This window comes from Cygnus olor, chromosome 1 (assembly GCF_009769625.2).
Source record: "Cygnus olor isolate bCygOlo1 chromosome 1, bCygOlo1.pri.v2, whole genome shotgun sequence".
NCBI classification, from domain to species: Eukaryota; Metazoa; Chordata; class Aves; order Anseriformes; family Anatidae; genus Cygnus; species Cygnus olor.
The window spans coordinates 67,018,417-67,040,067 of NC_049169.1; the positions used below are offsets into that span (position 1 = coordinate 67,018,417).

At 42.6% G+C, this 21,651-nt stretch overlaps 2 protein-coding genes across 48 annotated transcripts in view; one reads left to right on the top strand and one right to left on the bottom strand.

Moving 5' to 3' along the window:
- CALD1 (caldesmon 1) overlaps positions 1–4,083 on the top strand; it is a 194,219-nt gene extending 190,136 nt beyond the window's left edge. For 29 of the 46 annotated variants that reach the window (XM_040563282.1, XM_040563229.1, XM_040563388.1 and 26 more), the window contains 3 exons: positions 285–368; positions 672–705; positions 2,381–4,083. In XM_040563282.1, coding sequence (XP_040419216.1) covers positions 285–368; positions 672–705; positions 2,381–2,412 — 150 coding nt within the window. In that variant the 3' untranslated portion in view covers positions 2,413–4,083. The remainder of the gene's footprint in view (positions 1–284; positions 369–671; positions 706–2,380) is intronic. The other 17 variants (XM_040563554.1, XM_040563443.1, XM_040563479.1 and 14 more) reach the window with 1 other exon arrangement.
- A 1,431-nt stretch (positions 4,084–5,514) lies between these two features.
- LOC121073065 (aldo-keto reductase family 1 member B10-like) lies at positions 5,515–15,672 on the bottom strand. 2 transcript variants are annotated; one of them, XM_040563628.1, is made up of 10 exons: positions 15,206–15,671; positions 14,433–14,600; positions 13,314–13,430; positions 12,496–12,573; positions 11,509–11,631; positions 8,789–8,895; positions 8,509–8,590; positions 7,344–7,427; positions 6,411–6,493; positions 5,515–6,058 (listed from the first exon to the last, which is right to left on the bottom strand). In XM_040563628.1, the coding sequence occupies exons 1-10, from the start codon at positions 15,272–15,274 to the stop codon at positions 6,016–6,018; spliced, it is 954 nt and encodes a 317-aa protein (XP_040419562.1). In that variant the 5' UTR covers positions 15,275–15,671; the 3' UTR covers positions 5,515–6,015. The 2 variants fall into 2 exon arrangements, with proteins under 2 accessions (XP_040419562.1, XP_040419572.1); XM_040563638.1 differs by lacking the exon at positions 6,411–6,493 and having other exon boundaries at positions 15,206–15,672.
- Positions 15,673–21,651: the final 5,979 nt, after the last annotated feature.

The following is a 21,651-nucleotide window of genomic DNA, read 5'->3' on the forward strand; positions in this document are numbered from 1 at the left end:
TTCATTGTATTATCTAAGAAGAATGTAATAAATTATAGCCAGTTTGTGTAAAACCAAATAGATGCAGCAGGACTGGATTTTGTGTTAAAGCATGTGTATGCGTGGAATGATTCTGTGATGTGTCATTCTGAATAGCTTTATAATTGATAGACAATGTAATATTTACAACTGGTAGATGCTCCTCAAATTTTCTTATGAGGAAGTCACATTCTAACTTTTCCTCCACCAAGTTAAAATCTGAACTAAAGTTGTTTTTGTTCTCTGACATTAACTTAAAAATACAGGATTTAAGACCAGGAGATGTGTCTGGCAAACGTAATCTCTGGGAGAAGCAGTCAGTTGACAAGCCAGCTGCATCTTCTTCTAAGGTAACACATCAGTGCATTCTTAAAAGATAGTATCTGTGTGAAGCTTTTTGCGGAGGGAAGGCACTGTTTGCCTTCATATGGACAGTCATTTGGAATTAGGTCTCTGCATATCTTGTGTTACTAATATGCCTTTTCATCTGTAAAAGAAAGTGCAACGAGGCACCAAACACCATGGATAGCATCTAACTTTTATTATTCCTATTTGGAAGAAGTTGTGTGTGGAATGCTGTCCTTTGCATGAAGATGACTTTTTTTTTTTCCCCATATTCAACTTTAATAATGGATTTTTACTTTTTCAAACAGGTAACAGCAGCGGGGAAAAAATCAGAGACTAATGGTAAGTAATTCTAATAATTCACCTGCATATTAAAAAGAAACTTTGGCACATTTTTGTACACACATCACAATTCTCAGTTTTTAAAACTCTACAGCTGTTAATGTTGATGCACAAAACCTTCTCTCTTTTGCCTTTCACTTTTCCCAAGCTCCCTTGCAATATCGCCAAAACATGGCTGCTATTTTGAGAAATAAGCCTGAATCATCTGGCTAGGAGAACTGAGGATGCGCTTTCCAGAAATGTTTGCAAATCATGGTTAGAATGACATTTGTAGCGCTTGCTATAGTTGGAGAGCATGATTAAATTGTGTCAGGTCTGAGGGATGGGTTGGTCATTTAACTAATTACAGCACAAACCAGGCATCTGGGAAAGGCTTTTTTAAAGGCTGCAGAGCAAATGGATATGCTTTTCATGAGTGGAGAGGGGAAAACCAAAAAGCCAAAGCTACTGGGGTAGCATTATTTGAGCAGAAATGAAAGACTTCAGTACTGCTGAGAACAAGCATCTCATTTTAAATACGGCCACTGGGTAATGGTGAAGCCTTGTGAAAATTCAGCAGCATTGGTTTTGGAAAATTCACCTGGCTGTTTGTGAGTCCCCTGTGCTCTTGATTACCCAGAGTGGACTGGAGTTCAAAAGCTCTCAGCATCATCATTGCTTTTGCTGAAGCTATGCATTGTTCTTCTCAAGGCAAAGAGTCTTACTACTGTTGTTTTGAAATCACTAGTTTGGGAAACACAACTTAGTTATAAGTCAAGAAGTCAGCAAATTCGCTCCCAGCTTGCGTGTGCTTCTTTAATTTTTGTTTTAATCTAAAACTTACCAAATAAAACCAATTAGAGGAAATACGTGCCTAAGGACCAGTGGGGAAAAATGGAAATTTACTGATCAATTTAATAGCTTTAAGATGTCCTGCAACATCCATTGATTTTTTTTTTTTTTTTTTTCCCACTAGGAATGACAGGTTCAAATGTAGAAAACCTGTTTTTTTACAGATTAATATTTGTACACATTTTTTTTTTATGCAAATCGAGTGCTGTGGTATGCTTGTGGACTTTTTAGGGGAACAGTTTAGAGTCACACAAGATGGAATTGACTTCCTCCTCCTCCTTCTTTCCTTTTTCAAACTGAAGTGTTGGGAGAGGGGTGTTCAGGCTTGCTCAGTGTTAGCACAGCTCCGCTCCCATGGCAGGCGTTAGCAGCTCTGCCATCATCACCCGCAGGAGCAGCCCCTGCTGAGTGGTTGAGACACTGCCAAGCCTCTTCTCTGAGGCTGAGTGAGATGAGGGCTTCAGCAGTGGGCTTGCAGGAGAAGGCAGATGGATTTCAGTCTTACTGTGGACGTGGAGTGCGTGTGCCCTGCCCTGTAGCATTTTGCATGGTAGCCACCCACCCATGGCTTCGGAGAAGGGAGGCAGGGAGAGTGCTGCGTGCAGCATCCACTGCCTTTAACGCGGTAAGCTCCTGAGTTGCTTCTCAGGGCTGCTGGAGGTGAGGAAGGTTTCATAGTGAAATCTGGAGGCCACCTCTGATCGAGCCCAATTCTCAAGTGCAGCAACATCCAGCTTGTGCCCTACCTTCTTACATGCTGCCTGCTAACCTAGAGTCATGCCTTCTCTATTTTAGAGGTATTTTTAGGTTATTTTAAGCCATCTTTAATCTTTCTTTCTCTCAGCAGGTTTGAGACAACTTGAGAAAGAACCGTAGAAGGCTACTAAAGACGCTGGACCAATCAGTTGGGGAAAAAAAAAGAAAAGAAAAGAAAAGAAAAGAAAAAGTGCTAAATTGTTCTTTTTATATTTATGTTTATTTACCAAAATGTCTTTTTGCATTATCCCAGTTAAAACCATGTATATTAGCACTGTATTTAATAATCAGTCTAGACATTCATCATAATAGTACTGCCTTTGCACAAGAGCCTTTATTCCTAAAGAAACCCATGCTGTGAAATATATAGACTCCTACTGATAGTCATAACTAACTATATATCTGAACAGTGATTTCAACTGGCATAAGAGGTCAACCCAAAATGCATTTAAAATGGAGTTGCTTAAGAAAGGTGTGCAGTAAACCTATAAAAACAATAGTTACTTTTGGAATACAGAAGTCTTTCTTTCTGCACTTTAGACTAAGGCATGGAAGAAATATCTTTAGTTGACAATGTAATATTTTCTGTAAGTTGCCCATGTCATGAGAAATACTGCATCAATAACTTGTTTTAATTTTTTTTTTTTGTTTTATACTTTTTTTTTTAAGTTTCAATTTTTCCATTCTAGTTTAAGTTAATACCTAAATTTGGATGATTATGTTAGCTGACAGCGGTACTGATATTTCTTTTTGTTGTTAGTGACTAGTAATTGATTGCAATTTAGAATATATACACACATAGCTTTACAAAGTTTAGCCTAAAGGCACTACTAACGGTAGAATGCTTTAATACGTGCTAGAGTATTATATTTAGTAATAAACATACATAATTAACCAATATCACAGCTTAAAAAAGATAAAGACAAAATCACACACTTTTCTATAGTAAGATTTCTTAATTGCCATTAGAGGTATGGCGAGATAAGTATTAAAAAATTTAAATGTCAATTGCCCAGTAATGGGTAATTAAAAAGAAAGTTATAGTTTTTAAAAGAGGAAAAGGTAATGGTATAGAGGGTCAAAAATAGGTCACTTGTATAAAACGTTGTAGTTTAATTTATATAAAACTACCATAATTAAAAAATAAAATAAAACTAAACACAGTTGGAGCTTGTTTCAAATGACTGTACACTAAATCTTGCCATTCATCAGTGCTGTACACTAGGTCCACCCAAAATGAAGTAAACCTCTATCTTTGTACTGCTTCTTCTTAACTCTCTCTCCCGAATATCTTATTTACAGATGTTTTGATTTGTATATAGTAAACACATGGCTATAAGACATCAGCTTGATTTGAATTTACATGCCATAGAGTTTAGCATTTACATCCTACAGTGTATGGGTGGCATAAACTGAGCAACTGAAGTAGCCCCCAAGCGCGTTGTTAACAGCTTCGTCGTGCATCAAAACTACCAGGCTCTCCCTTTCCACCGCTTCCATCTCTTACAGCATCTGACTTCTTCCTAGAGAGAAGAAAGTTATATTTTAACCCAAAGATGAGCTCCCCTGCTTGGCCAAAACATCTTGTTTACATATAGAGATGCACATAGTTGTCTGTAAGGGGTGAAACTGTGCCTGATATTGTCTATGCATTGTCATGTTTTTTGTTTGGGGTTTTGTAAACACTCTTCTGAGTCTTTCAAATACATTTGATAGCTGCAATAAAAATGATTCATTCAAACAATGTATTCTGAAACTGCATCCACAATAAATGGAATATTTCCATCAGCAGCCCCCTGTTTGTTAATGACTAGGAATGAACAAGTTGTTGTGACTAGGATAGGAATCACGCTAAGGCTGTGTGAAATAAGGAGTTACTGCCACGAAGCTTGAAGGCTGTCTTTCTTGATGCACTATCCTACACCAGATAGCTAAACCCTAAAATCAGCAGCTTTAACCTATGGATTCTCAAGAAAAAAAATATATATATATATAAAAATCTTAATTGTCATGCTTGTCAGTACAGGACAGGAGCTGGGCATCATCTGGATGTCAGCACGCCCAACAAAGTTGGTTCTAACCTAGTGTCATGATTGTCTGCTCTCCTGCTTTGCAAAACTTTTTTGGTAAGAGCCATTAATGTTGTTTCTTCTGCTTACCTTGGTGAGAGGCAGCTCAGTGGGGAAGTGCTTCCAAGCTTGGGTGGTCACAAGGACCAAGCCTGGGGAGCTGCTGGCATCCCATTGTCCTCCTACCCCCTTCTTTTCTGCTGTAAGGCAGCACAGCCCATACTGCCCTGCTCTACTCAGGTCACCGTCCTTTGAAAGAGGCCTCCCAGGCTGCTGCCAGCTCTGCAGGGGGCAACGGGAAGGCTGCAGCAAGCAGCTTTCTCAGCTGTTGGGGAAGAAACAGTTGGATGCTTTCTAACTTAATCTGGAAAGAGCTTGTATGCTTAAAAGTGTACTTGTTCTCCTTCCTCATACTGACCATATTGATTTGTTTCTCTCCAAGTTTTAGTGAGTGAGGTGTTTTTCTTGTTGCTGTGAATGTTTCTTCTGCTCCTGGTTATTATCGTTTTATAAGACCATGAAAGTGTGCTGGGTACAATTGGTTTTACTTTTAGGCAATACTGACGTGGGTCATTGCAGGATTGTCCCCCTGTACTGGTGGCTCCTCCTGGTGGCATTTGCTACAGACTCTGACCCAGCAGCACCAGGCATTTTTATGCCACTAAAGAGGTGACAAATTGTCAGACAATATGAGGTTGGTGCTTAAGTTTCTGATCATGATTAAGCCAAATCTTGTCTGGATATGTTATTTCCTGAATGCTGCCAGCAGAGTTGCAAAAAAAAAAAACAAATTTTTTGTTTGAGATTTCCAGAACAACTTGTCCTGCTTTTCTAGATAGCCCCTATGTTCAGCTGGATGCATTTTCTTTTAGGTTATCACTGCATATGTTGCTGTCTTCACTTTTTCACTTCTCATTGTACAAGAAATCACTTTCTAGTTGTTCAGAGGGAGGGCAGTTTTACTCTTTAGCTTCTAGGTGGGCTTTATGCATGTTTGATGCATAAGCCCCAAATTAGTTTCTTTCCCAGTGTTGTCCTTGTACAGAAAGCATAGGAGCCCATTCCTACCTGTATGAAAATTCAAAAACCAAACTTCAGGCATGTTTTTAAATAATTAGTCACATCAAACAATGTAAGCATTACAGTGACAAAGTTTTGTTGTTATTCAAACTTTATTTTTTGTTTTCTTGCTATTCATATAAAATTTTAAAGCATTAATGATTCACACCATAAAAATCACAACTATGCAAAAAGCAAAGTAATTAAAGACAGTGTTCTCCAACAGCCACTCATAAGCCAGTAAGACTTACTGCACTGAAAACAACATTAAAAAAATCTAGTTACTTACAAGATTTTTTTTTTATTATTTGTTAAACATGTCTTTAATTAAGGAAGACAAGGAAAAACAGAAATGAGACATTGTCTTTTTTTTTTAAACTATTAATCAAGAACAGATTTCTGCTAACCCTCTCAACAAAAGACCCATCCCCATTGATGCATTCTTTCACCAGCTAGTGGTCTCCTCCTAAAAAAGGAGGACAAGTAACCACTTTTAATGATCGTCAAGTACAAAAGAAGAAATCAGGACTCAGATACAGAGGACATCTTCTAATCTGGAAGGAGATACACAGAGGTCTCGCAGAAACCACTGGTGTTAATATTCTGCTTTGAATGGGTAGTCCTTATGATTGACAGCCCTGCAAAGAGAAATAACTTGTTTTTATAGGTGTCGTAGCAAGCATCTCCAGCAGCATTTCCCTAGTGCAGTGGCCCTCCCATCATGCCAACATACTCAAGTTTTGCAGCTGACAGCTGTCATTAATTTGAACAAATGCTTGTGAACAAGCACATGCAACACCAAGATGCTGAAGGGAAGGCCCTGAATGACTGCCTCCTGATGTCAGTTCCAGGACATGTCTCATTACCCAGGGTCCAAGGTTTAAGATGATAGCTCTCTCTAGTTTTGGTCAGGTATGCTTTCAAGATACAGGGGGTGAAAATACAGACATAGATAGGCCTAGTGGATAATAAGGATAATGAGGAACATACTGGGCTACTGGAACTGCCCTCCAGTTCCTGTTAAAGCTGAGGATGACATCCATCTCTTTCTTAGACAGCTCAAAGTCAAACACCTAGCAGAAGAGGAAAAAAAAAAAGGAAAAAAAATGCTCTTTTTAGTTAGGTTCATAAGTAGTGAGACACTAAGTGTGCTTCCAGCATGTATTATGACTCAAGGTAAGAACACACTGCATCCACACTAGTGGTAGTTAAGAAATCCTCTTATTTCTCAGCCAGATGTCAATTTACCAATTAGTCCTTTTCTCTCTGAGGTGCTGTTCATAGCAGTGTCTCAGTTGCAGGTACCTGAATGCAAACACCACTTCTGTTTGTGTTGTAATGCACCGACAGAGAACATAGGTGCTAAGGGCTGATTACTCAATGTGTAAGGACTTCCTGGATACCAACTGCAAATTATTGTCTCGCAGCTGATGTCATCTAAGAATTGTTGCTAGTGATTAAGAGAAATGACTCCAAATTATAGTGGCATGAACTGAAAGTAACAGAACAACATCTAAGATGCCACGTCTTCAAAGCAAGCATCCAGTTGACTCTCCCTGCCAAGGGAAACCACAGCCTCGAAATGAGACAAACTGCTAATGAGTCTGGTGTTTGCAGTTTGTTCCTTTATGCCCCAAAGCAGGGTTCACTAAGCATCTCCCAGAGGGGAAACCCCAAACTGGGATTCCACTTCCAGCGTTGTAGATCTTCAACCACCCTGGTGTAAAACATTTCTCTATCGGCAATAACAAGATGCTTTTCCCCACAGAAAAAGTTGTGGCGGGTAGTACTGAGCCCTGATCTGTGCATCTCTGTGCTCCCCTTCCAATGACTCTTGGGTGCTGCCTGGAAACATAGAGGGGATAAGGGTGTGGATGCCTATGTCATGTAAATAGGCGGCAGCAGTCCCAGTGGAAACTTCACCTTTATGTTTTCCTTAATGCGCTGCACTTTGTCAGACTTGGGAATGACAGCCACGTTCCTTTGGACGTTAAACCGGATCAGGACCTAAATAAGGACAAGGAGGATTATGAACATAGGGGTGCGAAAAAAATCTTCAAATGCATTTTGTACATTTTCTCTCTCTTTTTTTTTTTTTTTTCCATTCACAAGCCCATTCCTCTTTCTACAACCACATTCACTCTTTGGAAAACTACAAGACTGCACAGAGGAGTTTTGATGTTCCAGCATTTGCTGGCAGTCTACTGAAAAACTATCAGTTGTTTCTACATATTGGCTTCTCAATGATTTTTTTTATTTTGTTTTCATTTGGGGGGGGGGGGGGCAGGGGGAGGAACGATGATGCTTCTGGCTTGTATTACATGGGTGCTCAGACCAAATGAGCACAATTGTTTGGGGCTCATAGGTAAGTACCTCACCTGAGTTAAGCTTTCTGAAGTCTTTAAATGGAAAAAACAAAAAAGGAGATTTCTGAAGTTTTTCCCCTCAACAGAGGACTGTTGAGTACATTGTTTGCCTGCTCTGCTCATCTTAAAATATGGCTATGGTTTACTGCCTGTGAACATGTGGATTTGTTTGAAATGCAATTCCTGTCCACTATGGGCAAGATCTCTTTCGTGGGTCTAGCAAACCATAGAGAAAAACATTTCATCTTGACAATCGAGCAGCTTTCAAAGACTCTGTGAAGATGAGCAAACAGCAAGCAATCAAATAGCTCTGCAATCAAATAGCTCTGCAAATTACTTCTGCTTCTCTGAAGAGTAACTTAGCTGGAGAAAGGAATAATGTATTGGTTTGATGATTTGTAAGTAAATCTCAGAGGAAAGGGATTCTCAGAGAGTGAGCACTTCTTCCTGGGAGCAGAAGAAATCTCCCTAGGAAGGGGGACACTTGAGGTAAGCTCATACCCATACCGATCAGCTCCTTCAAGCTCAATACTCAAGATGAATTACCCGGTGTTTTCTAAGAGACATGAATGCTGTTAAGAACAGGGGCAGTATGAAGAGTCAAGTGCAGTTCAACCCCATTGCACTGTATCCTTAGAGAAGGCAGCATCCGCAAAGACTGGTCATCAACTCCTAAAAATGTCTGAGGAGGAGAAAGAGTTTGCTCTGACATCCCCACTTACCTGGGCAGGGGTTTTATTATATCTAGCTGCAATCTCTTTAATCTTAGGATCCTCCAGCAGCAGGGGTTCCCCTGGCTTGGCCCTAATGAAAGCAAAAGCCAGGTATTAGCTACCATATTGATGGTAGAAAGATATTAGCTTTCCTGCAGGAAGAAAGAAAGTCTGCAACAAAGCAAAAGCATTTCTCTCATTGTAGCTGCATTATTTACATACTCTGCCACAAAGATTCAAGTTGCAAATTCAGTCATCTTTGTAGAGAAAGGCTGCTGTGCTTTCTTACCATGGCCGGTTTGGAGAACCCAGGGGACTGTATGCTGTCACAGCGATCCCTTTGGATTGGCAGTACTTGATCAGCTTCTCCTGGGTCAGGTACGGATGGCATTCAATCTGCAAACACAGAAACCTGGTGGTTGGCATGGAGGCAGACTGCATTGGGCTCCAGAGTACAAGATTTGAATTCCTCTTGGGTCACAGACAATGTGAAGAAAAGGTTCCCAGGATCATGATTAAAATCTATCTTTTAAAAATGTTATTAACATTATTAATGTCACAGCAATATCTAGAAGCTTAACACTGATAAGTCTCCCTCATGCCACAAACTACACAAACATGGTGAGCAATAGATAGGAAGACTGAAAGTGCAGGATCTGTGGCAACAACTGGGGAAATCAGTCTTCCTGGACTAGTCAAGAGAGCATGACTGCATCCTTCAGAGGGGCTGCTCAGAATACCCAGAGTCTGGTTTCTTCTCCAAGGCACCCAACCTCAGGGAATCTCCCTGATTCCCAGAGAAGGTGAGGGAGATGAGCTTCCCCATCTTAGCTCTTCTGGACATCCTCCCCATCCCTCCCCTGAGGAGATGATATGTGAATAGACAAAGAAGCCTGGGTCCTGGTTGCTGCTTTGCTGCAGGCTCCCTGACCTTCAGAAAAAGTTGCTTCAATCTGTCCTTTGGCTGCTGAAATCCCTACTCAAATACACAGTCAGGATCTTGCTTCTTCTTCCTTACAGAAGAGGCATGATATAAAGTTTAATAATATTTTACATGTGTATAAATTTTCCCATTTTCCTCAGTGTGAAGCCAGTGCTTTAAACATAATGCATTTGTGAAGTGCTGCTATTTTTTTTTTCCAGGGAAAAGACTTTTGAATTTCATGTTAAGTTACTTCATTTAAGTTATTTAAATACAGCAAGATGACATAAAAATGAATGCAGTGTGCAAAGTAGCATGCCCTTCTTTCAAAAGCACCACGTGTTATTATAGCTGGGAAACACCGCTGAGGGTTTAGTCACCCTGGGTATTGGACTGTAACAGCAGCATGACAATGACCTAGTTTAAGGTCTCTATCAGATCAGGGCTATAGTAAATCCCTAACCTTGACTGCGTGCTACAGCTATATAATCGCTGTTTCTAGTTTAGAACTGTTTCAGGCAGAAGGGCTGTGCAAAATGAGAAGAGTTACAGTTGCAGGTGAAGAATCAAAAGGAAAGAATCAGAGTCTGTTTTCCCAAAAATGACCTGAGCCAGGCTGAACAAGTCTTTTACATACAACCAAACACATGCACACAAATAGAAGATGCTGATAATTACACCGCTGCCTCAATTATAACAGTTACAAAACTGCCCCAAGACATTATAAAGCTACCAAGTTTCAAGCCACAGCACTCAGAATGTCTTGCAAGCAGATCTTTGGACAAGATTTCCTTAACTGGATGGCAATGGGAACCTGCATGGGGATGCTGCTCAATTTACCCTAAGTACAGCCACACGTCTGTGTCTGTCTACGCTGCGTAATATGGCTCCATGCACATATCCAGCTATTTCAAAGTGCTATAGCTTTGTTACCAGGCACAGCGACATTAAGTCCATGTACAGAAGTTTATTCAGACCTGAGCTAGGTTAGGCAACTACTGCCATGACAGCGCGTGGCATAGGCATATCCATGGAGAAGCAAACTGGAGTCACAGCCTGAAGCTCTTTAAAGTGTTGAAGTTGGTGCAGCATTTAATGTGGGGGTACTTGGGTCTGTCCCCACCAGAACACCCTAGCCCTAAATAAAATCCTCCCAAGTCCTACTTCACCCTTCTGCCAAGTGTGGCCTCTGCACATGCCAGCAGCCCCAAAGCCCAGCAGTGCAGCAGCACAGGCAGCATAGTGCCTCTGTTGGACCCAGTATGGGGATTTCCCTGGATGTTCCCAAGGTGGCAGAGATAAGCATTCAACACCCCCAGCCAAGTGCAAAGAAGATGCCTATAAAAGAAAGTCTGAAGGTCCTGGTGCCCCTGCTGTCCTGTGTTCAATTCATTAATGAGCAGTGAGAACTTTTTTTTTTTTTAAATGTTTGCTTCAATCCTCCTTGTTCTACTGAAGTTTGGTAAAGTGGTTTCTTTTGTGTTGAAAATTAAATAAATCCAGTGAATGTGTTAGAGCATTTCTGTACATCCCCAGGCCTGTGCAGTAGCTTTCAGTGGGGATTTTTCTGGTTATCCCAGAGCTGGAAGAAGTGGGCATGAGGCAGCTTGGGCTGTGACATCCAGGTCCAAGTGGTACTTGGGAGCGTGTAAGGGGAAGTGTAGCAGAGGTCCTATATAAGATATATCACTGTTTTCTGATGTCTAAGAATCTTCCATTCTCATCTGTTTCATATTACTGTGATATGAATAAGCCAAACTGTTATTTTTTTTGTATGGTATTATTCTCAAATCTCCACAGCATTATACACACACAAGTCTACAAAAAAAAAAAAAAAAAGCTTTCTGTTAAGATCCTTTTCAGCTATAAACTATTAGCTCTGATACAGTAGCAAAGCCCTGCATATTGCCGCCCACACTGACTTGGACGAGCCTTCAGAGAGACCTAGTGTTTTGTGAGATCTTTCCATGGCACTAAAACTATTTAAAAGGTCATGGCAAAAGTCAGCTTTAACAGCTGAAGTGTAGCTCAAATATGTTTAGGAATATTCCACGATTAGCTGACATCAGTGGAAATAAAAGTCTTACCTGGTTATTTACAGGCTTGTACTTTAGTCCTGGCTTGTTCAAGATTCTTTCAATCTGCTCATGGTTAAAGTTGGAAACTCCAATGGATTTTACCATGCCACAGTCCACCAGCTCTTCCATGGCCTAATGAATGAGGACAACAAATGCATATTTATGAGGTGGTATTAACTGTCATGAACAGTATTTTATTTCATTAAAGCTAGTGACAAACCAATAAACATCCCACAGTAGATTAAATGACAGTATGTTTGATTTTAAAAGTATATATCTTTGCACCTTGTATTATCTGTGTACTTTATGTCCCATTGCAGATGGGAAAGTAGCATAAAAAGGGTAGGCCAACCCTTTTGTAACAGGATGCAAATCTTTTGCTTAGGCTTTTCTGGGAATCATTTTACTAGAGCTGAAAAAGCAAGGGAGATCCTTGTCCTAAGCAAGCACACTACCTGAGTTGGCAGAATGCAGTAGGGAAAGATGTTAGCCTAAACCCAGTTATCTCAGCATACTTTCTTGTGACTGTAATTGCTACTGTAGAGAAAACTATGCATTCGCAGAGCTGCAGCATCACAGTGGTGCAGGTAGCAGGAGCAGACCCTGAGTCCCCTCAGTCCACAAGGAAAGGAGGATTGAAGGATGGCCGGAGATGCTGATGCCCAGTGCTGAAAAGTGTGAGAATTCCTTATCTGTATGAAACTCCCAGTAAATTAACAGTCACGCCTGCATTAATCCATGCTTCAGTTCTATCATTGTGCATATTCAAGTATTGTTTTAGGCACAGCACCCACAACGCTCATGGGTTTGTCCTCTTTATTCATAGAGCAGACATACCCCTTTTGCTCCTGAAAACAAGAGGAAGCAGCAGCTCTTTCTGGTCATGAAATGTAATTTTGTGCAACTACTCTCTGAACCCAAACCCATCCCTTAATTTCATTGTGCATCCACATTTCTAGTGCTGACACATGCACAAAAGACCAAACATTAACATACCTCCCATGTGTCCAGAAAATCTGTATCACTGGGGATTGCCATACCCTTGTCATCTGTAGGCATCAGATCTTCACCAGCCTGTTATTTCAAGGCAGAAATCACAGGGACGTAAAAGTTGCATTTCCTACTGTATACTAGGATTTCTGACTGGGAATTACAGATAGTAAGTTAGTACTTTGTTTAAACACATCACATAACTAAAAATTATTCATGTTCCTCAGTACTCTCTTGGACAAGGGCCATACTTCTACAAATCAATCATTGCATACAAAGAGATGGGGATTGGTAGTAAATATTTGAGTAATTTAGGCAGGTCTGGAGAGAAGGGAACAGCCACTCCCATACTTTTATTCTAGAGTTTTTGTTTATTTTACACTGGTGCAGGCTGGTGGGGGGGGAGGGTGGGGAAGAAGCAAGTTCCTTCTGTGCTGTGTTTCATTTCTCACAGTTGGTTACTCCAGACCAAGCCCACATCTCCAAAAGATGATATGATCACACCAGTCTGGCCCAGCACAAGGCCATGATCCCAAACTCCATCATCCATTGGTTACACTTTCCCTGAAGACCCAGGGGGTTCATTAGCAATGCTCATAACCACAGCTACCTCAATCTAACATGCATGGAAAGCCAGACACACACCCTAAAACATACTACTGCTTAGTTACTGACCAAATGCTGGCTTCTGCCAGGTTCAGGGAGGAGCCAAAGCAATCACAGCATATCCTAGATGTGTAATGAAGATGGGCGCAGCATAGATGAGAGAACATATCATGTTTCTACCCAGGTAAGGAGTAAAGGGGAATGTAAAGAAGAAGTACCTTAAATCCCATAGGGAAATGTATCAGGTAGAGGTCGAGGTAGTCCAGTTGCAGTGCAGCAAGGCTCCGTTTGCACCCTTCCTTTACCATGGACTTCTCATGAAATGTGTTCCACAACTGTGGGAAGAAACCAAGCTCAGCTGTGACTCTGCAGCTCCCATTGTCCAGACCAGAGACAAGGATGCTAATATTTCAATGGTTAATGTAGGACAAATATACCACAGATAAAGGAATTAGTAGTGAAGGTGGAAAAGCAGTATTCTTATTCATGAAAAGAGATTCTCTGAACCAAATGTAAATCTCTGCCAGGTGTACAGCAATATTTTTACTGTTACAGATTATTTAAGTATATATTTTCTTTTTTTAAAAAAAAGACTAAATTTCAAGTCTTGAGCACCCCATAACTACCCTCTTTCTGTCCTTTTTATCTGACTACTTGGCCACTGTGAGGACCATTCTGAATTTTACTTCATTATTTTTGAAATGAAAATTCAAATGCTTACGTAGAGGAACTCGCAAGTATTATTCAAATTAAAAACTATTCTTTAAGTAAAAATAAGAGTATGTGAAAGAGCTTTGTTCTGCTCAATATTTTCTGTAAAACCACAAGTTATAAGTTTTTTAGTTGACATGTTCTCACTTTTTGGTAACGAGCACTGCTGAGACAAGTGGATAAGATGAGGGAATGGAGTACATACACAGAAAATACTTGAGACTTAATTCCCATAGTTTAATTTCTATTCTCTTTTAGGATTACTTTTTTCTACATGACACCATTTTCAATGTCTTGCACATCAGTAAGTAGCACAGCATCTTTGAATTCAGACATCTGATTTGTCTGTTCTTCCTGATCCTTCTAGGGTGCACACATATGAACCTTCAGTAAATGCAATGAAATTATTAGTTTAGCAATAACCATACTATATTTTCAAAGTTTTCAACAGTTCCTAGTAAGGTTCAGTCCAAACTGCAAACAAAGAATCGAATTTATAGTCTGCAACAAGGTAATCATGAAAGGAGTATCAGAGAAGGGAATAGGTCCTTACGGTACTTTAGGGATGAAACAAGAGTTTCTCTGCAAGAAAAGCCAAATGCACCAACATTCCTGCATCCTCATACCTTAGTGACAATGAAGAGATCTTCCCGCTTCACAGCTCCCTCCTTGATCTTCTGCTGGACTGCATTCCCTATTTCATGTTCATTCTGGTAGAAATAGGCACAGTCGAGGTGCCGGTAGCCTGCATCAATAGCATGCTTCACCACCTCTTCTACCTTTCCTGGAGAAGCCTGAAAGCAGACAACCAAACTATGAACTCTTCCACAGCCTTCTGCCAGTACTCACTGCTGTGACAGCTCCACCAAGTCTCCCCTTCCAGCAGCTGCTGGAGTCTCCTTGTCACCTGTATTTAAATCAAAATTTAACTTATCATTTTTGTAGGGAAAGGACTGCAGTCCTCGGACTGGAGCAGAAAGTAGTTAGTTTCTGCAGGACGTTTTGACACTATCCTTTCTAGCAGAGTAACACGCAGTATCACTTCCCACTTGCATTACCCAAGCAGTTTTGCCACTTTACCTTCCCTGAACCCTTCCCAAGGAAGCAGGTTGGTGGCACAGGGCTCCCATCAAGTGACCCCCATCTCACGGGGGTGAGCTGCAAGTGCCAGGGGGCGAGGAAGCCTTTTGCAATCTACTTTATTCTTTTGCTCCCCCTTTTATTTTCCCCTCTTCCTCCTGTTATACTTGTTGCCTTCTTCCTTTGCTCCCTCCCTTCCAGCTGCCTGGTTATACAAGCGCTGCAAGCAGACACCGAGACCAACCCACGGACACTTTCCACAGCAGCCCCCCGCATCCTGATTTTTTTCCCACAGGAACCATGGCCCCCGCCCCGGTACCTGCCAGGTGCCCAGCCCCAGGATGGGCATCTTCATCTTGTTGCTCAGCTCCACGCAGGGGCTTGCCATAGTGTCGGTGGCAGACTCCTCAGGCTGCCCGCAGGCATTTTAACGCTGCCCTGGCCCGGCCTCTGCCTCTGCCTCCCTCCCCGCCTCCCCGGGCTCTCGCAGGGCGCTGTCAAGGCTTTGGTTGGCTGCTGAGGATCTTTTAATTTACTTGTTCAGTTTACATTGAGCAAGCCAGACGAAAAAAGGCTGATTTAACAATGAACTCAGCACTTAGCATGGTGTCTCCGGAAGGCCTTCGTGTAGGGATGAAATGTTTTCAGAGCGCTGACAACTGAAGGCTGTGGGAAGCTCTGTGCCACCAGTGTGCATCACAAATCAAGGGGCAGGGGGCTGGGAGGGCTGGGCTGTGCAGCTGGCAGCCAGATCCAGGCAGGATTTACTTCACGCGAGGAAGCTGAGGGGCTTCAGATTGGGAAGCTGAGGTGAAATCCAGGCCACCAAACATGCGGGAGGGTTGCCCAGGGGCAAGAAGAGTGGTTCAGGTTGGGCCTCACTTGTATGGTGCCAGCTTTATGTTTCCTGTGCTGTGTTTGTCACAGCGGTACCTGACTGCCTTTCAACAGGTGCCACCAGTGCTGACCGCTTCCAAGAATAATACAGTTTATTTATGTACAATAATACGGGTTCGGAGACTTGATGTTAAGCACCAAAGCATTGGTCCAAATTTGCAGTGGGTTTTATCTCCCTAGGTCTACAGGAGGCCCCTGCCTCTTGTACTGTAAGGGCTTTCAGCACCTAATTTAACCATAATGTTATCTCATTTCTCAAAACAGACTTTCTGATCACCTTTGAAACTGCATGCATTTTTTCTGTGTCTTCTAAACACTCCCAGCCACAATTCTACACTATGGATTGAATTTCTCCCACTTTCCCATGTGTTTCTACTCAGAGCATATTAACACTGTTGGAGTACTGTGTCCAGTTCTGGGCTCCCCAGTACAAAAAAGACAGGGATCTCCTGGAAAGAGTCCAGCGGAGGGCCATAAAGATGATACGGGGCCTGAAGCATCTTCCCTATGAAGAAAGGCTGAGAGACCTGGGTCTGTTCAGCCTGGAGAAAAGAAGACTGAGAGGGGGTCTTATCAATGTTTATAAATACCTGAAGTGTGGGAGACAGAGGGCTTTGGCCAACCTCTTTTCAGTGGTTTGTGGGGACAGGACAAGGGGTAATGGCCACAAAATGGAGCACAGGAAGTTCTGCACCAACATGCGAAAGAACTTCATGGTGAGGGTGATGGAGCACTGGAACAGGCTGCCCAGGGAGGCTGTGGAGTCTCCTTCTCTGGAGATATTCAAGGCCCATCTGGACAGCCTGCTCTAAGGAACCTGCTTTGGCAGGGGGGTTGGACCCAATGATCTTTCGAGGTCCCTTCCAACCCCTACAATTCTATGATTCTATGATTCTATGACACTATTACAGAGACCAATGTCTCTTTGGTGTATGTTCTTTTAAGTTTTTATTTTTTGTATTTTAATACTCCCAGTTCAAGCAATGACAAAACTGGATGTGGATGCAGACACCAGACACATATTTTAATCAGAAAAGATCATCTCCTGGGGTGATTAAAAAGGCAACACGTCTCAGACATGGAGCATGAGATGTGCACAGGCAATGCTGATGTGCACAGGCACTGCCACTTGCCTGGCACCCTCCTTGCTCCATGTCCATGTGGGTGTCAGTGGTGCTCTGCATCCATTCCTGGCCAGTGGCACACGTTGCAGCAGGAGAGGGCTGGCTAATTGTGATGGTGGGGTCCCTTCCCCTTTAATGATCTATTAAGATGTTGTACCCTTGTGGGGGGGAGGATGCAAGGGGGTGAGGAATGTGACAGAAAAGAGAGAGCAAGACTTACACAAAGACAAACAAATCTGCAGAGATTTTATAAATTCAATAATGTTACATCTATTTTAAGGACAGCAAGAGCCACACTACTCTTCTGCACTGACCTCTGATGACAATGACAAACTTTTACACCCAGTCTATGATATATACCTATTGCTTAAATTGTTATTAAAGACTCTTGGGTGCTACAGCACTAAAATTGTGTAAAGAATAGATTGGAAAGTGTTGAGATTGAGCTACAGCTTATCTTTAACTACATCAACTCTTGTTCTGAAAGGCATAAATGGCCCTTTCTTTCTTTCTTTCTTTCTTTCTTTCTTTCTTTCTTTCTTTCTTTCTTTCTTTCTTTCTTTCTTTCTTTCTTTCTTTTTCCTTTCTTTTTCTTTCTTTCTTCCTTTTTTTTAAACAAGGTGTCTAGCCACAGTCTTTAACACTTTTTCTCTCCCTAAACCTATCTTCTATGACCTGAGGTTTCCAGATTGACAATTTTAAAATAATGTTCTTCTGCAAAACTAAGTGGTGGCTGGTTTTGATCAATTCAAAATTATTTGCAATTTGGATGTTTCACTTCAGGTTCAAGCCAGCCCTCTCTGTGAAATGATGTCCTAAGCTTTTATGCACTTAGCCAGTCTGACATAAGTGCATAAAGATCAGCTGAAACAGATGATGTCCAGATTTTCCTCAAGTATTATCTGTCAGACTAAACTCTGCTTTCTCTTTGATCAAATTTTTAGCTACATGATATATGTGTATGTATTTTGCTCTGAAACGGTGACTGATTGGAATTATACTGTAGCAAATCACAAACCTTCAATTTGTGTGGCTCTCATCGCTTCTCAAGGAGACCTTTTTGCATTTTAATCCACTTTAGAGGTTGACCTCCGTGTTACAAACCCACCTCAGCACAGTGGAGCGTGGGGTCCCTGTTTTGATGAGGGCTTGCTGACTCACTGCATATTCTTATGTCAGGCTGGCCATTTCCTAAGCACCCTGCCCATCAGTTCTTAGTCACAAGCCCAACCACACCAACAGCCAGATCTTCCTCAGAGAGCTCGAATGGAGAGGGAAGCCATGGAAATCCCCACTTTTTAATAAAGAATCACATTCCCAAAAGCATCAGAAACAGTTTGTACAGAAAGAAGTGAATTAAATTTTCTGTGTAATGTGACTACTGAGGAAAGGAGGAGAAACAAGGAATTAAGAGCTGCTGGCATTGCAGGCACTCAAAACAGAAGGGATCCAGCATGTGGACCTGCTTGAAATAAACCTGTGTGCATTGAGAGGGGCTGAATGGGTGAGCTTTTCGTGGATGTCTCATGGCCGTAAGCCCCATTTCACCCCATGGGACACCCACAGACTGTGGGACAAAGTTCAGTTTCCTGCTCTCCTTAGCTAATGCATAAGTGTTTGTGCCCTTTTTTCTTATGATAAGACTGTGCCCACGAACGTGGATACAACAAGATACGGGTACATGAGTAATTCTCTCTCTACCTCCTGCTTATTTAACATTTGGGCCAGTTGTATGCTGGCCAAGAATGGCCCCGTTGCTACCACCACAGGGAGCCTGGGGAGAGCAGCTGCGGACACGGGTGCCCTCTTTCCTTCTGCTGCTCCCCAGCCGTGACTCCTGCCTGGGAGGTGTAATAGGTGCTGGGCTCTTCCCCAGCTGAGGGCTTCCCAAGAGCAGCTGAGCACCAGGAGGTGTTTTGGGGCACTGAGAGGTGCTCTGGAGAGCAGGGCATGCAGTGGCATTGCCGCGGGAGAGAAGCAAGGTGGGGCCTGCACCTGGCCAGGCCTTCATGGTTTTGGAGTGAACTTCCTGGGGGCCAGAGCAGGGCAGGGAGAGATTTTGGCAGCTCAGGAGGCCGCAGCATGTGTCTGGCTGGCAAGATCTGCTGAAAGCACAGTTACACGTCCAGCCTTCTCTGCTTGGGCGTTTCTGTTCTGTTTAACCTGATTGCTTTATCTGTTTGGACAAAGATAACTCCCGTATTTACAGCATTGTAAAACCTACCTTTATGGGAGTCAAAAAGACTGCTAATTATTTATTCTTTTTTTTTTCTTTTTTTTTTTTTTTTGCACTGGACACTGTATAGGTGAAGACTGAGGCCTTCCCACTTCAATGTTTAGCTGAGTCACGGTGGCTTAGCTCCTTGCAGAGCGTGGCAGCTCTCCCGGAGCACTCTGCCACGCAATCCTGTGAATCAGCATGTGCAGATGCAGGCAGTGACTCACTGGAATCCTTGCGAAGTGTGGCCATGGCTTTCAAGGCACTGCTGCCTCCTCACTGGATGTTCACTGGTATTTGATTTTGAGTTGTCCTTCCTGAAGAGAGACATTCAGGGCTGCACTTTCTTAAAATACAGAACTTAGCGGTCCAGCTCTCATCATTGTGATGGATCAACTGCAACCATAATGAAATGACAAATATGAAATAATGAATAGTAGGAAGGTAATCATCATCATTTATATTTTCAGAAACCTGATGTTTTCAGTGAGTCTAAAAACCTTCTGGGCATCCTTGCAGAACTCTGTGGATGCAGACTGAGGCACAGCCACAGAATCACCAAATGGCTGAGGTTGGAAGGGGCCTTTGGAGGCCATCTGGTCTGACCCTCTGCCCAAGCACGGACACCTACAACCACTTGTGCAGGACCACATCCGGACAGCTTTTGAGTATCTCCAAGGAGGAGACTCCACAGCTTCTCTGGGCAACCTGTGCACGTGTTCCATCAGCCACAAAGTGAAGGAGTGCTTCCTGATGTTCAGATAGAGCCTCCTGTGTTCCAGTTTGTGCCCATTGCCTCTTGTGCTGGCACTGGGCACCACTGAGAAAAGCCTGGCTCTGTCTTTGCACCCTCCCTTCAGCTGTTTCTACATACGGGTGCAGGAATATGTTTCTACATATGGGTGCTGGCCCACAGGAACTGTAAACTTGGCTGCAGTTTCCAAAGCACAGCTCTCACCTTGCTGTGCCTTCACCTGCAGCTGGTTTTGAGTCCGTTCTCCCGCAGAACAGCTGCTGTAGCCATGTGCAGCTGCTGTTCAGCTGTGAATTCAGCAGGTGCATGCTTTGTGCTCGTTTAAAGATGATGAGCACCTTTTGCTATGCTGACAATAAGCTGCCTGCTGTAAATCTCCTCTCCTGGGGGGGAGGCCAAGGGAAAGGCTGAGGGTTCAGCCATGGCTGAGCTGAAGAAAGAGAAAGGTGTGGTTGTGAGTGGGTGCGGACCTCTCACTCTGTATCAAGTCACACTCCACTGCCTGTGAATGCTCTCTAGGACAGGAGTGTGGTGCTGAAACTTGTCAGGACACCTATTTATTTTTTTCTTTCAGGAAGAAATGGTTACTGGGAGATCTGCCAGCTTTCCTGGGTTTGTAGCAAAGCAAGGGGAGACTTAAGGACACCCGGCTGTTCTGCTGGTTTGGTGGGTTCTGAGAAACCTGGCTCTGTGGTGGGTTTTGAGCCTACTGCATGGGCTCCCAGGCTGAGACATTGGGTTTCCAGGCTCCCTGGCTCTGTGTTTTTTTGTTTGTGCTTTTTTTGTTTGTTTGTTTTTTAGCTCAAATGCTTTTTCTACATGTTTTGACAGACAAAGTAGCATAAGTGTATCATGCTACTGTGCAGCTTGAAGTCTCTGGGCTCCTGCTTAGTTTTGCTTTTGGGTGACACCCACTTTTCAACTATTTTAGCCATCCCTTCTGATAAATGGGTGGCAGGAATGAAATCTTCCCCTATCTTTTGGGATCTGAAGCAAAGCCTTTTCATGCATGTGAAAGGCCAAGTGCTGATCAGGTCTAGAGATCTGTAGAAGTAGTCAAGGCTGTCAGTGCTTTTTTTTTTTTTTTTTTAATTGTCTCTTATTCGCCTGTACAATCTCTTGACTATTTTTGGTGCCCATTTAGTGTGGGCTTATGTTATGTCTGTGAAAGAAGCAGTACTGCATAGCAGGAGCCTGTTACAGATAGCCTTGTGTTTCGTTTCAGCTGAAGGGATCCAATTTGTTCATGGTGAGGCTGCTCCATGGCAGTAGGAGATGAGGCATGGGTAGTAGTGGTGGTAACTTGAATTGCCTCACAGGTACCTTCCTGATCTGAATGCCAGCACTCGTGTAGACTTTGCCTGCAGCAAGCACATGCCAAAGTATCCTGGGAATAGGAGGAGGTTGGACCGTTTGTTTCAGATCTACAGGGTAAATAAACTGCAGGACCTTCTCTCTGGGAGGGTGTTCATAGCACAGGCTGTACCTAAGGGTTTGCTTGGGAGAAAGAAGGCTGCTAGGAGATACCTGGGTCCCAGGCCCCAAAACAGAAAAGATCCAGCAGATGGATTTGTTTGCAACAACCTTTTGTTCATTGAGAGAGGTTGAGATGGTGAACCTGACATCAACTTTTCACTGCTGTGAACTTTTCACCCCCATAGGGCACCCACACTTGTGGGTCAAAGTTTAATGTTCTCCTGTCCTGAACTAGTGCATTTTATCATACATGTTTGTGCATTTCCTTCTTAAGATAAGTCCTTTCCCACAGATAT

Excerpts from the sequence above, each read along its gene's own strand:
- LOC121073065 (XM_040563628.1), bottom strand. The coding sequence starts at position 15,274 with ATGGCAAGCCCCTGCGTGGAGCTGAGCAACAAGATGAAGATGCCCATC. Across the intron at positions 14,601-15,205 it reads TGGGGCTGGGCACCTGGCAG|GCTTCTCCAGGAAAGGTAGA; the intron begins GTACCGGGGCGG and ends GTCTGCTTTCAG. Across the intron at positions 13,431-14,432 it reads ATCTCTTCATTGTCACTAAG|TTGTGGAACACATTTCATGA; the intron begins GTATGAGGATGC and ends TTCTTCCCACAG.